This window comes from Panicum hallii, chromosome 9, assembly GCF_002211085.1.
Source record: "Panicum hallii strain FIL2 chromosome 9, PHallii_v3.1, whole genome shotgun sequence".
NCBI classification, from domain to species: domain Eukaryota; kingdom Viridiplantae; phylum Streptophyta; class Magnoliopsida; order Poales; family Poaceae; genus Panicum; species Panicum hallii.
Window position 1 is genome coordinate 28,537,244 of NC_038050.1, and position 16,713 is coordinate 28,553,956.

Here is a 16,713-nt window from a genome sequence, read left to right on the forward strand (position 1 = left end):
TTTAATTCTTACAACTAGCTGCCTGCCGTGCATATATCCAACACCTAGCCGTGACTTTTAAGTTTCGTAATTTTTTTTTCATTTCTTGATACGCCACTTGTGAAAAAAGCGTAGCAAGTATCCATGTCCTGCAATGATGCCTGTTAATTTTCTGTTAGTAGCTAGATGTGAGGCGAGATATATATATAGCTGCACCACATCGAACGGTCACACAGCACCCACGCACACGCTATCTAGGGACTATTAGCGGCTAGACCATGGTGTCATTCAAAGCGCGTCGCAGTGAACCCGAGCTGGTGTCACCGGCGCGGCCGACGCCCACGGAGACGAAGGCCCTCTCCGACCTGGACGACCAGCCGGCGCTGCGGTACTACGAGACGGTCATCGCCTTCTTCCGCAGCCGTCCCAGCTGGGATGGCTGCGGCAACAGGCCAAATGATCCAGCAAAGGCCATCAAGGCGGCATTGGCAGAGGCGCTGGTGTATTACTATCCCATCGCCGGGCGGCTCAGGGAGGCCGCAGGAGGGAAGTTGGTGGTGGACTGCACGGCGGAAGGGGTTGTGTTTGTGGAGGCTGATGCGGATGTGCGGCTGGAGCAGTTCGGCAAGCCTCTGTTACCGCCGTATCCATGTGTAGAGGAGCTGCTGTGCGATGCGGGTGAAACAAGAGCCGTGATCGCCAAACCACTTGTCCTCATGCAGGTACGTACCTTAGGTTGCTTTCTGCTTGCATATGCATTAGAAATACTCTTTATCTATCTACCACCGCAGCCCTAGAAGTGGATTTCTCCATACTACCGAATCATAGAGACATTATCTTTTTCTTAGAAGATTTCTTAAAAATCAGGCAAGAATCTTATCGCCTGGGCAGGTTTCTGAGGTGTCCTAGACTCAAACACACAATGGTATTGACAGGTTTTGTATCTTCTACCCTTTCATGCCATTGGTCAATCGGCCCTAGCATAGGAGGGTAACCTTTCTAGATAGACTCGATTTCTTAAATAAACTGTATTGGACTTTTCACTACGGCGTGCTAATTTGCATTTGCAAAACAGAAATTATTTTAACACTACTAGCGGAAAACATATTTTAGGATATGTTTAGGACTGCTCCACTCCGCGAATTCCAGCTCTGCTCCAAAATTTTCATACCAAACACGTTGAGCTCCACAAACACGGGCTCCAGAAAAACATAGATCTAGGAATCAACTCCATAGATTTTGTGGATCAGAGCTCCTCAAGGGGTGCTCCAAAAACTCAATTTTCATACCTCCTCATGGAGTTATGAGGTAACAATTACGCACCTTTGCCACTAGTTACAGAAAATGTTTCGAAAAAAACAACCCGACGCCCTACCCCCGACCTTCCTTCCGTCTACCCGACTTCCTGTTCCTTGCTGCCACGTGCATCTAGGGCACCTCTGTCCTCACTGCTCGGAGTGCCGCCAACCAGAGCTCGCCGGCAAAATGAGCCGCCAGCCCATTCTGCTGCTCGCCACCAGAACCTCCATCCCTAGCGGCCAGGATCTTGGCGCACTAGGGCACAAGGCCAAGGCCGGCGCCCCCTAGGAGGGTGACCCCAGGCAGCCGGCGCCAAGGCAGCCAGTGCCCAAGCACTATAGTAGTGCGTGATGAAGCGTACCTCGCAATGAACAGTGTGTGGTACTGTAGGAGTGTAAAAAAACTTATTTTTTAAATAAAAAGAACTTCCATGATGCAACCAAACATCCACCATGGGTAAAATGGACTATTCCTACTATATCCCGCAATTACAAGAGTCGGAGCTATGTTATCAGCCAAACAGGTTCATGAGCTCCTTATTTTTTCTTGGAACTAAGAGGTGGAGCTGCTCTATAGTGGAGTTGGTGGATCAGAGCTGGATTTTATGGAGCGAACTGCTCCCAAACAGGCTTTTAGTACTAGTTGGGAACTACTATTAATACCGTATTCGTAAAAAAACTCCAATTAATACCATATTCTCAACCACTACTACTTAACCGATACTAAAAGTCTTAACTTTTAATTAGTACTAGGTTGCTCGCCCGGTCATATGGAACCTTTTTACTAACGGTTGGTACCAAATAAAGTTATGTCATTTTTGTTGTAGTCTCTTTTATTTTCTAGAAATATAGTTTCCGAGAAGTGATTTGAAGTAGTTGGCAAACAAATTAAGAGACGATGAAACACATTAGGTAGCTATTGAACAATGGAAAATTGAATTGGAAATATGCAAGAACAACAAAAGAACTGTCGACATATTTTACTAGAACAAATAATAACTTCTTATTGAAACATACTACTGTTAATATTAGAGAGACGGTATTTTAAATGTCTTGGTTTATAAATAATTTAACCTTTAAGCTATGTCTGAGTTCCTCTGGGAAGTACTCTGAAGACCTTTACAAAATTAGTATAAAGTATAAACACAAAACAATAAAATTTCGAATTAATTCTGTGTCCAGTGTAATGTAATCTTTTCATGTGCCATACTGCCATGATCACAAGTTAAGAAAGTTTGAGAATTACAAGTTCTTCTCTCTATTATGTTTTTTCTTTCTATGTTTTTATAGGTAACGCGGCTCCGATGTGGTGGATTTGTTATTGGATTCCACATGTGCCATAATATTGCAGATGGATTTGGTATGGTTCAATTCGTTAGATCTGTAGCTGAATTGGCTCGTGGTGAAACAGTTCCCACTATTTTGCCCGTTTGGAAAAGAGATCTCCTAACAGCACACAACCCCTCTCTTATGACACATTCGGACGCTGCATATAAACAACCATCACCAAATGACTTACAATACAAATCTGACGACGTGATGCTGTCAAGTCCTATCGAGGACATGATAGTCCAGTACTTCCTCTTTGGGCCAAGGGAGATAGCAACTCTACGAAGTCACATAAGAGGATACCTTACGAGTACTGCTACATCCTTTGAACTGTTAACTGCAATCATGTGGCGATGCCGCACAATAGCTCTGGGTTATGAGTCCAATCAGTGGGTTCGCCTTATGATTACTATGAATGCACGTGGCAAGTGGAATCGACATACACTCATCCCACGGGGTTACTATGGCAACGCACACTTCTCTCCCATAGTAGAGGCCAAAGTTGCTGAGCTCTGCAGTCAGCCTCTCGCCCACACGGTTGAGCTTGTTCGCAAAACCAAGCTCAGCGTGACAAAGGAATGCACGAAATCAATGGTACATACAATTGCGCTGACACGTCAGTGGCCACCTCCGATGATGGACAGAATTTACGAGGTCTCTGATACAAAATGGATTGCCACAAATGTAACGCGATTTGGGTGGGCTGAGTTGGTGGGTGGTGGCATACCACTGGCTGGGGACCTTACTTCAAAGTTAGGAAGCGATCACATGAGGTGCAAGAACGAAGATGATGAGTACTCAACCATTGTGTCAATGCTTTTGCCGAAGCCCGCAATGGAGAGGTTCACAAACGAGATGTCTGTCTGGCTGAACAAGCACGATGAGAAGAACTTAGTTATACTGAGTTCCCTCTAGGATGTAATGAACGAGAAATCCTTGGCTCAAGAATGCACAATTCATCCCCTTTTAAGATTATTTTTCTTGGTTTCAAATTTTCAATAGGACTTCTTATAAAAGTTCCTTCTACATACTACTCCCTCCGTTCTAAAATGTAAATTGTGGCTTTTCTAGATTCATAGTATTTACTATGCATCTAAATATAACATATATCTAAGTGCATACCAAGATCTACGAACCTAGAAAAGTCAAAATAACCTAAATTTTGGAATAGCGGTAGTATTATCTAAAAAAGAATCAAGTTATTAGTGACCGGATGAAACCAAGAAATAACCCCTCATGTGAGAAATAATAGAAGATCTCCTTTAAGATAAAACAATTCCATCAAATTGAGTATGACCGCATGTGTGATAGCATCTGCTATACTAGGAATATCAATGAACCCTATTCTTGCAATTTCTCAAGATCTATTTCTTAGTTCAAGATCCTATTACAAATTGGAGAAAAATAATTAGTAGATTTGTTCCACCCAAAATGAGAATGGATGCTAGGTAATAGACTTATTATCATAGAATTGACTCTATCATCATATTATAAGGTCATTCCATACTGGACCAGACCACGCACATTCTTATTATGAGAAGGGGTCATTCGAGCCCCCATTTGGCCAGCTTTCTTGCCACGTGTACCTGCATACACAAACTAAACAAAACTTGTGAAACTATATTAGTTAAAGCAAAAATTATAAGTGGAACATAATGTAAAGTCTTGGGAGATGGGTAGGCTACTCTAGTTATAACAATTAACAAGCTATAACAATTAACATCTACTGCATTCACCCAGGAAACTTGCAAGTAAGAGGGTCATGGATCGTTACCACTAGACACGCAGCGCAGCGGAAGAAGAGTTGGAGCAGCCGACCCAACAACATAGGTGCACGTCGGTGTAGAGGAAGTAGTCGATCACGATCGTCAACCTCGCAGTACCGTAGCCGATCAGTACAGCATGAGCTGCTATGATGGCTAGCAACTCGTTGACTTGGTCCAGGTCTCCTCTGGAGGGTTCGGTGTTCCACTCTAGCCTCACGACAGGGGGTTTTTCGGATTTCTCATGGAGCTGGGGGGCATGGTTTCCAATGTAGAACCAATGGCTCTTCCATCCAGGAATATTAGAGGGGAACTTGTAGGAAATGTACCTATCGCTGGCTTGTTGTCTAAGCTGGATGCCAGCGCCCCCTATGATGGATGGATCTTTGGAAGTGGGTTGTGGTTTTACTCGAAAAAGGAAGCGGAAAAGATCCCAGTGGGGTTCAATTCCAAGGAAAGCTTCGCAAAAATGGATGAAGATGGCAATATGGAAAATGGAATTCGGGTTGAGGTGATGGAGCTCAAGCCCGTAGAAGTAAAGAAGGCCTCGGAAGAAAGAGCAATAGGGGAGGGCCAAACCCCGTTCGGCAAAATGGTAAAATGTGATGATTTCGTCTATATTTTCCATGGGAAAAGGTTCGCGAAAAGAGGGGCACCAGTTGACAAGACTTTTTTCTTGGAGCAAACCCTCGGAAACAAGTTTCGTGAGATCATTGTTGGAGCACTTACTGTAAATCCATTCCCTAGACGGCGGCTGTGACTCTTTCCTCTTCCCATCCTTCTCGTTGGATCTCTTGGGCGCCATTTTTGATCCACTCGCCATGAGTTGCTCAGGGGCTGCGGAGAAAGGGGTGGAGAGATTTGGCTCGATTGGGGCTTTTTCAAGGGGGTGAAGGCGGAGTGCGGCTCTGATTGGGGGATTCAAAAATTTCTTAGCAGATTGCAGATTGGAAGCACGGATTTTACCTGGTGTTACCGTGGGGTTAAATAACCAGCGGCCGGGTATAGGTTTACTGTTTCAAAGTTGAAGAGTCGTTTCAGGGAATATTCTGAAGTTCAGGGGTCGTTTGATGGATTGTTGTGGCAGAACCAACCTGAATTACACCGGCTCAAGTACACAAGTCCTCTCGCAAGGGCTCCAACGTACTTCAAATGGTGTAACCCCTTGGCATGTCGGGTATGTGGCAGAACCAACCTGAATTATACCGGCTCAAGTACGCGAGTCCATTCCTGAGGGCTCCAACGTGCTTCAAACGGTATAATTCCTTGGCCTGTCGGGTAGCGTCCCGATAAACCACCGAACACAGGATCAATAAGGTTACCTCACACGAAGGTGAGTCCAGAGATATAGTCACCATCACATTTTACATTACAGGAAATTACAATACAAGAGTTTATAAAAGTAGTACAAAGTTTCAAACTTAGAGAAAATATTATAAACTATTTAAGTTATGATTTTTAGCAGCGGAAAACATACGCGATGATTTACAATACGTCGTCAAGACGGATGTCATGCTAAGCCCGGGCACGACATCACTGTGACACCCTAGGTGTCAAATTGTACTATAATAGGTATGAGATGTAATGCATGTGTTGAAATGTATAAGGTTGGATGTATTTGTAGAAATAAAGCCTTATGTGTAATTTTATAAGAATATGAGTCCTTTTGTGCAAGATGTATGAGTTACAAAAGTAATCTCCAAAAGTTACTAGGGGCCAAATTATAAGAATGCAAGTAATCATGACAGTTCTGAAAACTTGCATTTAGGCCCAAGTTATGTGTAAAATAGTTAACTAGGACAAAATCTTTATAAACTTTAAAGTTAGTCCAAAGTTTCAAAATAAAGTTGCATACTTTGAGTTTTTGAATTCAAACCCTTAAGAAAAGTTGTAGAGCTTGAAAAGTTACACATTTTCTATTTTGGTCATTTCCCCATCAGAACCCTGTAACAGTGGGAAATTTTAGTTTTACTTTCAGGCCCTTGTAGTTTTTGTATTTTGCAATCCAGTCCTTGGCGCTCTCCCACCCGTCTTCTTCATCTGGCAGTTCATCTGCTCCTCTGTTTCCTGTTCCCCGCCGCCGTTCCTCGGAACTCCGGCCAGGCAGTGCAGCCCCCCTCGCTCCCCTCACTCCCAGGCGCCGTCCTAGCCCTGCCCGTCGCCCTAGCCCGCTCCCGTGGCCTCTCCTCGCGCCCCCATGCGTCTGCCGCCGCCTGCCGAGCCATGTGCGCCACCCACCCGAGCCGCCGCCGTGGACTTCGCCCTTGCGGCCCCTCCCGTACCTCCTCCTCTCTATAAATAGCGGCCCTAGGACCTCCTGAAGCTAATCCCCCACTCCCTTGCGCCTCCCCCTCGCCGGAGCTCTGCTCCCAGTGCCGCCCCCGCCGCCACCGCACTGCCCACCGCCGGCGACCATCTTCCCGGCCTCCCCAAGCCCGGCCAAGCCCTCAATCGGGTGCGTCGTAGTTCCCTCTCGCTCCCCACCCCCTTCCCTCTTGCCATCCGAGCTTCTTCTTCCCCGGATTTGAGCTCAATCGAGCTTGTACCAGCCGGCCATGGCAGGAGGACTTGTCTGCGAGAATTCATTTCCTTCCGAGGGTCTAAATGAAAGATCTTGGTTTCTTTCCCTTTCCAATGTGCTGAACTTTGAAAATTCTTAGAAAATCGTAGAAAAATCAAAAAAATGTAAAACTAGTTGGACTTGAATCTTTATTTCAAACTCTATCACTTTTGTTTTATGACCATGCTGTGAAAATAGATAGTTTGTACTGTATTTAGAATAGAAGTAAATAGATGTTTGTTATTTCATGAGTGGTATTTTTGACTTGTAAATTCAATAGAGAATTGTAGGAAATTCCAAAAATTACAAAACCAGTTTTGTTTGAAACTAGGTTTTGAACTCTATAACTTCTATTAAGTGAGTTTGATTTGAAACCAAATAGTTTTGAATCAATGTTGAATCTAAGACATGGGAATGTAATATCCTATCCGTAATTCCAATTTTAATCCTATAGGTTAACTATGTGATCATGATTTTTGTTATGCAGTCTCCATAGATTAAGTATGAAGTAATGTGGACTTTTCAAACCTAATCTTGTTTTATAATTTAATTCTTACAAGTGGATCAATTTCATTTGTTTTATATAAAAAAATTAGTTAAAGTCTTTTCAGTAAAACTTATTTAATTAAATCTTTTGATCAGAATCTTTAAATATGCAATCAATCTGTGTTTAAATTTTCAAAACTTTATAACCTTAATTATTCAAGGTTCACGTTCAATTTTGAATTTAATTTAAACTTGAAATATTTTAATTCCTGTTTTCAATTAAATCAATGCTATAATCATGAATTGAATGTAAATGATTCAGAGCTTAGGTTCCCTTTTTGTACCATAAGTTCTTAAGTGTTAACCTATTGGATTGCAGCTAATCTTTGAAATATAGCTTGTGTCCTTCTTGTTTAGCCTTGTGTAAAAATTTTCAAGTCTTCTCTTGCTCTTTAGCTATGGAATTTAAGTGCCTTTGTGTTGTAGTTGATGAAATGTTTGTTTGTAGATTTTAATCTTGCTAGGACCTTTTCTGTAAAATCAGCACACCCCGGCCTTTATCGATCACATACCTTTAGGATACACTTATCGACTACATACCTATCGGCTAAAAGCAACTGATAAATACGTCGGCACAGCACAGCCGGTGTCAAGTCGGCCAATCGGCTGAACGCAGCCGGTTCAGCACCTGATAATCACCTGACAGCCGATTCACACCAAATCGGCTAGATCCGATCGACCCTGTAGACAGCCTTCTGAAATAGCCGATACGCACACAATCGGCAACCGATGCTGACGCACTGTAGATTATGGCTAGCCGATGGCCACACCTATCGGCTAGGTACTCTGTCAGATTAAAATGTGAATCGGCTATGTGTGAACCTTTGTTAAACAGCCGATTTATCTGAGTTTTCACACTAGATCTTAGGATTCTTGCTTTCGGCTAATCCAAGCTGATTTTAGTTGTTTTCCATATAGGTCAATTGTGTCCGATCAAATCTTAGTTTTCTAATCTTTACCGGCACACTTCTACCTGCCGATTTGTCGGCTAAGAAGTCGGTCACGTACAACCCATCAGCTATACACCTATCGGCCACATTCTCGTTAGACTAGTTTCGCACTTGTGGTCTCACCAACCTAGTTTAATATTAGTGTTCTGTTACACCTAATTCTTGAAATAGGTCTAACTTAGCTAACCCTATCGGCTGTACGGCACTCAATTGTTGTGTTGACGTAATCCAGCCGATGCAACCACACCTAGTTACCTAGGGTAACACTTAAGCACATCTCAGTCAAGACTCAACTGCTTTAAGAAACACCCCCTTTGCCAAAGTAATCGATGTTTTCATCGATCAATTGGGAAACCGATGCACCTATCCATCGGCTACGCAGTCCAAAGTATACAACCCTAGATCAGTAAGATAGCACAATAGACACGCCTCTGTTAGACATGACCAAAGCACGTCAATCGGCTAAACCTGATGCATCCTCATCGGTTACGGCCAAGACCTATACACCCACCCATTAAATAACCAAACATGCTACCTAATGAAGTTAGTATAGATGTTTAGGGTAACCCACCCTGTTGCTTAACGTAACTAGTTAGTTTGGTTGATACCCGATAAATGACTGCCCAGTACAGGGTAGTTAGATTGTTTGTCAAAATGTAATGTTCCTTTATTTGGATTGCAACTTTATCGTGAATTGAAATGAAAGTGTATGCATCCATTGAACTCCATCTTGCATATCATGTAGACTCGATCTCTTCCTCGCTGACGAAAGTTACCAGCTAATCCTGGAACCAGAAGGAGGTTGTTCTGAAGACCCTAAGGACTTCGTCAGGGAATTCTCGGAAGGCCCGAACCAAAGTTCGGACGTTATTAACTTGACTAACCCCAGCCCCGCCAGTAAAGGCAAGCCCCGGACATAACCTACTATTTTTTTTATTACACTGCAATCTATATTTATTTACGTATTCTATGCATTAAGTTCTTAGGAATTGTTTGAAACCCTAGTTGCATTTTCCTAGGAACCAATGTGATGGATACTAGCGCTTGAGTCCGACTAGCTGCTATGCTAATAGGGCCGGTAGAAGTCGGGTGATTTCCTGTCACTCGCGCGATATAGGAGTTGTAATGTTTACATTCCTGTTATCACTATAAGGATGCCGGACGGGAATTTTATGAGGTATCATGGTTGAGGTGATACCCCGTCTGTGTTGTTGAATTTTGATAAGGTCGCGGTGTGTGCCGATCGGGATTAAGCGTTTGAAAGTACTAACCACATGCCACGAAATATGGTAAGCGGTAAGCCTAGTAGCCAACCGGCCCGAGGAGTGGACATACCTCCCACCACTCGTCTTGCTTCTTCTGGTTACTTATGTTCGACTGAGGAAATACGTGTTGCAAGGGCAACCAGGAATACGGGTTTTGTAGTCGCACTACAGACGTATGTCCTGCACGAGTGATGTGCGTATGTTCCTGCAGTCGCTTATGGTGGCTCTGATCCACGAGTCGGAATGAAAGGTAAACGGTTGCTTCGGAATGACCCTGTGGTGTTCCAAGCGTGTGTGTTAGGTTTACCTTGCAAGGTTAAATTCGATTCAGAATCGTCCGCCTCTCACGATGATTGAGACTACTTAATCCCTTTATCACACAGAGTAACAAGAGCAACTATACGATGAGTAATACTGATGGTTGAGATTAAGAGCTCTACCTTGCTTGCTAAGTTATAGGTGCTTATCTAGAATGGATAATCACATAGAACTTGAAAGCTAAAAATTGAAAATAAGGATCTACTCTTAGTTGCTTTTCAGCTGATACTAAACCCAGAGCTGTTATAAGCCTTCATGAGTCTAGTTATGGGCTAAGTATACCCAATTCCGAGTAAGCCTTGCTGAGTATTAGTATACTCAGCCTTGCTAGTTATATGTTTTGCAGGTAATGTCTTGAAGACCCTACTCTTCCCTTGCCTTGGCCCTGTGCTCTTTCAGAAGATTGGTCCGTGGAATGGGATCCGTCCTCGGCCAACATTGATGGTATCGAGCGATGTCATGCTTGGGCTTAGCATGACATCCGTCTTAAAGACGTATTGTAATTATCACGTATGTTTTCCGCTGCTAAAAATCATAGTTTTAACAGTTTGTAATCTTTTCTCTGAATTTGATACTTCATACCTCTTTTGGATACCCTTGTAATGTAAATTTCTCTATGATGTAAAATGTGATGGTGATAGTATCTCTGGACTCACCTTCGTGTGAGGTAACCTTATTTGATCCTGTGTATCGGTGGTTTATCGGGACGTTACCCGACAGGCCAAGGGATTATACCGTTTGAAGCACGTTGGAGCCCTCGGAAGTGGACTTGCGTACTTGAGCCGGTATAATTTAGGTTGGTTCTGCCACAATCACTCGGTATCACCAATGTTGGTCGGGGACGGATCCCATTTCACGGACCAACCTTCCGGAAAAGCACAGGGCCAAGGCAGGGGAAGAGTAGGGTCTTCAAAGGCTTTACCTAAAAAATATAAAACTAGCAAGGCTGAGTATACTAATACTCAGCAAGGCTTACCCGTTCATGGTATACATAGCCATGTAACTAGACTTATGAAGGCTTATAATAGCTCTGGGTTTAGTTTCGGCTGAAAAGCAACTAAGAGTAGATCCTTATTTTCAACTTTTAGCTTTCAAGTTCTATGTGATTATCCATTCTAGATAAGCACTTATAACTAAGCAAGCAAGGTAGAGCTCTTTATATCATCCATCAGCATTACTCATCATATAGTTACTCTTGTTACTCTGTATGATAAAGGGATCAAGCAGTCTCAATCTTCGTGAGAAGCGGACGATTCTGAATCGAATTCAACCTTGCAAGGTAAACCTAACTCATACACTTGGAACACCAAAGGGTCGTTCTGAAGCAACCGTTTGCCTTTCATTCCGACTCGTGGATCAGATCCACCACAAGCGACTGCAGGACCATACGCACTTCCAAAGTGCAGGACATACGTCTGTAGCGCGACTACAAAACCCGTATTCCTGGTTGCCCTTGCAACACGTATTCCCCAGTCGAATCAAGTAACCAGAAGAACCAAATACATGTGGTGGGAGGTATGTCCACTCCTCGGGCCGATTGGTTACTAGGCTTACCACTTACCATATTTCGCGGCATGTGACTAGTACTTTCAAACGCTTAACCCCAATTGGCACACACCGCGACCTTATCAATTTCAACAACACAGACGGGGTATCACCTCAACCATGATACCTCACAAAACTCCAGTCCGTCATCCTTATAGTGATAACAGGAATGTAAACATTACAACTCCTATATCGCGTGAGTGACAGGAAATCACTCGACTTCTACCGGTTCTATTAGCAAAGCATCTATTCGACATGACCTCAGGTGCAATACATTGGTTCCTAGGATTCATGCATCTAGGGTTTCAAGCAATTCCTAAGAACTTAATGCATAGAATTACATAAATAGATATAGATTGTAGTGTAATTAAAATAGTGGGTTATGTCCGGGGCTTGCCTTTACTGGTGGGGCCGAAGTCAGAAATGTTAATATCTTCCGAACTTTGGTTCGGGGCTTCAGTTAATCCCTTGGTGACGTTCACTTGATCTTCAGGAACATCCTCCGTAGACTCCGGGGAGATCTTGTAGGTACCGTCTACGGAAGTAGTCGTATCTACATGTAATGCAACATTACATTCAAATGTGCACACAAAACTATTTTACTTCACAACAAAGTTGCAATTCAACATTCATTTAACAGGTTACTCACATAACAATCAAAAAGATCTGAAACTAAACTTAGGTAAAGCTTTAGGGAGACAACTAATTAGAATCAGCTACTTGTTGAGGGTTACAACAGAGCTGATTGGAAACAACGAGGGTTTAGCCGATAGATATGATTTGGTCGTGCCTAATAGAGGCGTGTCTACTGTGCGATCTTACTGATCGAGGGTTGTGTACTTTGGTCTGGGTAGTCGATTGACAGGTGCACCGGTTTCCTGATTGATCGATGAAAACACCGATCACTTTAGCAGAGGAATAATTCCTAAAACAGTTGTGTCTTGACTGAGATGTGCTTAAGTGTTATCCTAGGTAACTAGGTGTGGTTGTATCGGTTCGATTACGTCAGCACAACAATTGAGTGACGTACAGCCGATTGGAGTGTGGTTGAGGGTAAGTGACCGATAGATATATAGCCGATCTCTCAGTCGATAAATCGGCTGATAGAAGTGTGTGTGAATAAGGATGGGAAAACTAAGGATTGATCGGCCATATTAGATTGATATGAAAGACAACTAGATCGGCTTGGATCGGCCGATGGCAAGAACCCTAAGATCATGTGTGCATCTCAGATACATCATCTATGTGCAGCCGATGTAGGACAGAACAAAAGAATTATATCGGCAGTAGCCGATATTAGAAGGGTAACAACCGGATCAACTAACCAGCCGAGGGTAGAAGCATATCAAAAGAAATGCATCGGCTGACAGCTGTTACACAGAACATCATAGGCTCAAAAGAAACGGATGTTTAGAGCCTGAGCCAATAGCCGACGCTGAAGTATATCTGCAAAGATGTATAAGCTAAGCAGCAGATACACACGAACTAACAGGGATCCTTATACGAAAAGGACCTTAAGGAAACAACAATCAAGACAAGGACAATGTCTTGAGGGCAAGGATATGAGCACTTCGTGGGAAAGGATTAACTAGATATCGCACCTTTCTGCCTAAGACATATATCCTATGATTACCCCTTTAGCTACAACAAATGCATACAACTCAAGGTACAAATAAAGCATTCATTTCTTAGTATTCAACCTAGATCACAATTCAAAGACTTTCCCTCATATAAAACTTGTAGATTTCAACCTAGGGTTTCGAACAAAACTGATTTTGTATTTTTATGAACTCCTTACGAAAATCTATAAAATGTAGAAGTTCATTGATTTGAAATAAAGAAAGTTCTGGAAATCTTACAGAAAACACCCTAGAACTTTCTAAATCAAAGCAATTAAGTCCCTGGTCGGGGAAAACAAAGAATGAGATGATAACGACGATATTCCGGCAAAAGGGATCGCCGGTATTAGAAAGATTCGGTGAATCAGGGCAAACCGTGGTTATGGAGGAGAACACGCTGAAAGTAAATTCCCGCGGTGAATAGGATTGGCGACGATAAGATGAGCTCGATGATGACGAGATTCCGTGGTTGACGAAGAAGCTTGCCGGGGATTGCAGTGGGTAGAGAATGGCCGAAGAGGTAATCCCCACGGTGATTTGTGATGATGGCGGTTGGTTGAGCGATCAACGAGGGTAGGAACTGCTGGATGTCGTGGATCATGGGACGAGATGATAGAGCCGGATTGGTTCGCTATGCCAACTCCTTCGCGAACCTCAGGGTTTTCTTGCTCACGGACTAGACCTTCACCGCTCACGCGTGTGTGCTGCAGAAACACGGTCGGCACACCTGCGTAGCCTCCTGCAACTCCGTCGCCCTCTCCATCTGCTGTGACGCCATCAGGGTCGGCCTACCACCACTGCCGATCTTGCGCTGCGCGTCGAACCCGCGCCGCGTTACTCCTGTTCTGACCGTCTTGCACTGCGTAGCTGCTCCTTCCGAATTTGCCGCGCTATAATCGCCGCCTTCACTTTGACGGCTTCCGACGTTCTCCACGCGCGCCGATCCGTCGCTCCAACGCCTGATGCCGCACCGCTCGCCTGCCCAAGTCCAGCCCCCGCGCTCCAGTGCTTGCACTCCAGCGCGCTGCGTGCCATCCGCTCCCGCACGCCAGCTTCCGCGCCCACACTCCACACCCGCTCACGCCACCAACTCGGTGCTTGTTCACGCCGCTCCTGCTCTGCCGTGCACACGCTGCCCGCTCGCGCCGCAGCCGCCCGCCGCGCCAGCACTCCAGCTCCCACGCGTGCTCCCGCCCCTGCGCTGCCTGCGCTTGCCACCAGCTCAGCGCCGGCGTTCTGCCCCTGGGCCCGCCTGCGCCGTGCATCTGCTCTGCTTAAGCCTGCGCTGCTCCTCTTCGTCCTGAGCCGCCGCTCCGCGAGCCGGCCTCGCTCCGCGCGCCTGCGCCACCACCAGCCCGCGCCGCTCGCATGCCTGGCCGCCATCCTGCACGCGCCGAGCCGTCGCCTGCCGCGCGCCTGGGCTCGCTCGCTCGCGCGCCGAGCCGCCGCCTGCCCGCGCGCTGCCCCAGCGCCGGCCTCCGCTCCTGAGCCGAGCCGCCCGAGCGCCCGCGCTGCGCACGCTGCTCCCCCCGCGCGCGCCCGCACGCCGGCCAGCACCGAGCCGCCGCGCTCCACCTGCGCCCGGCCCGCACTACCGCACGCCTCCTCCCCCGCTTGTGCTGCTGCCTGGGCCGCCCGGACGCCCTGTACCAGTGGAGGGAAGAGAGATGGAGAGGAAAAGAGAGATTTTGCTAGAGCTGCTGCCGTGGGGAAGGGATAAGGGCGCCAGAGAGAAGAGAACAGAGGAGAAGGAGAAATAGATTTCCCCAAGGACTTATGCGCAATTTCAGAAAACTGCAGGGACTTGTTTGTAAAGAAAAATTTCCCGTTGATTTAAAACCCTAATGAAGAAATGCCCAAAACGAAAGTTGGAGAGTTTTTCAAACTCTACAACATTGCTTTAGGGCTCAAGTTCAAAAACTCAAAACTTGTATCTTTACACGTAAAGTTTTAAATAAAAGTCGGATTTGAATTGCTTTTGTCCTAAAGAGCGTAATTTTATAAAATTCAGGACCTAAATGCAAGCATTTATGACACGTCATAATGACAGGATAGATTCGTCATAATGGTTGGATAGACATGTCATGATGACTTGCACTTTTTACACTTTAGTCCTGAGTAAATTTGAAAGTTACTTTTGTAAATCAAACATTTGCATAAAAGGACTTGTACTTTTATAAAATTACATAAATACCATTATTTTCACCACTTTACCCAAAATTTTTACACACTTCACCACACACATTTCAGATGAAACTTTCGGATAAATACATAATTTTTGCAGGGAATAAAATAAGAAAAACATGTTTGCAAAACCACCCTTCACTTATTTCGAAATTACCTACCATCCAAACACATTTTGCAAAAACAACCCTAGGTTTTTCTATAATTACAAAAATACCCTTTTTTACTTGTACTTTAAATTTTCAAAAGCTTCACACAAACACACACAAGCTTTACACTTAACAAACACATATTTCACACTAACAAAATATAGGTCTAGCACCGAACTGTCACAGGGTAACATCCCGATAAACCACCGAATGCAGGATCAAACAAGGTACCTCGCACGAACGCGAGTCCAGAGATACAATTACCATCATATTTTACATCACAAGCACTTATATTACAAGAATGTATAGAGTAGCATAAGTTCTAGACTGATAGAAGTTATTACAAGCCAGTTTAAAAATTTAAGTTCACAGCAGCGGAATTCAAAATATGATAACTATACGCGTCGCCAGTATGGACATCATGCTAAGCCAAGCCATGACATCACTCGTTATGATCGGTGTTGGCCGGGGACGGATCCCACTCCGCGGACCAACCATCAGGCAAAGCATATGGCCAAGGCATGGAAAGGGTAGGGTCTTCAGGGGCATGACCTGAAACAAAATCATAATGCAAGGCTGAGTACTCTAATACTCAGCAAGGCTTACCCTAAATTAGGTATACTTAGCTCATAACTAGACCATGAAGGCTTTAATAGGGTTTTGGGTCTTGTCTCAGCTAAAAAGCAACAAAGAGTAGATCCTTAATTTCATATTTTAGTTTTTAGTTTCTATTTCCTTTAATCATTCTAGGTAAGCACCTATAACTACTCAAGCAAGGTAGAGCTTCTTTAAAACATATCTCAGTATTACTCCTCATAAGGTTTCTCTTGTTACTCTATGTGGCAAAAGAGTTAAGCAGTCTCAATCTTCGCGAGAAACGGACGATTCTGAATCGAATTTCAACCCTTGCAAGGTAAACCTAACTCACACGCTTGGAACACCAACAGGTCGTTCCGAAGCAACCCTTTGCCTTTCATTTCGGGTCATGGAACAATGCCACCACAAGCGACTGTAGGACAATACGCATATCCAATGTGCAGGATATACGTCTGTAGCGCGACTACATACTCCCACAGTCGGTGCGTGTAAACATAAATTAAAAGTCGAGTGGTGGGAGACGAGTCCACTTGCCGGGCCGATTGGTTACTAGGCTTACCGCTTACCATATTTCAAGGCATGTGGCTAGTACTTTCAAACGCTTAACTGCC

General features: G+C 44.4%; 1 protein-coding gene across 1 annotated transcript; it reads left to right on the forward strand.

The window, feature by feature from the left end:
- The first annotated feature begins 231 nt into the window (after nt 1-231).
- On the forward strand, nt 232-3,581 carry LOC112876691 (acyl transferase 1-like). The gene is made up of 2 exons (XM_025940858.1): nt 232-701; nt 2,568-3,581. The coding sequence occupies exons 1-2, from the start codon at nt 258-260 to the stop codon at nt 3,519-3,521; spliced, it is 1,398 nt and encodes a 465-aa protein (XP_025796643.1). The 5' UTR covers nt 232-257; the 3' UTR covers nt 3,522-3,581.
- The last annotated feature ends 13,132 nt before the right edge of the window (nt 3,582-16,713 follow it).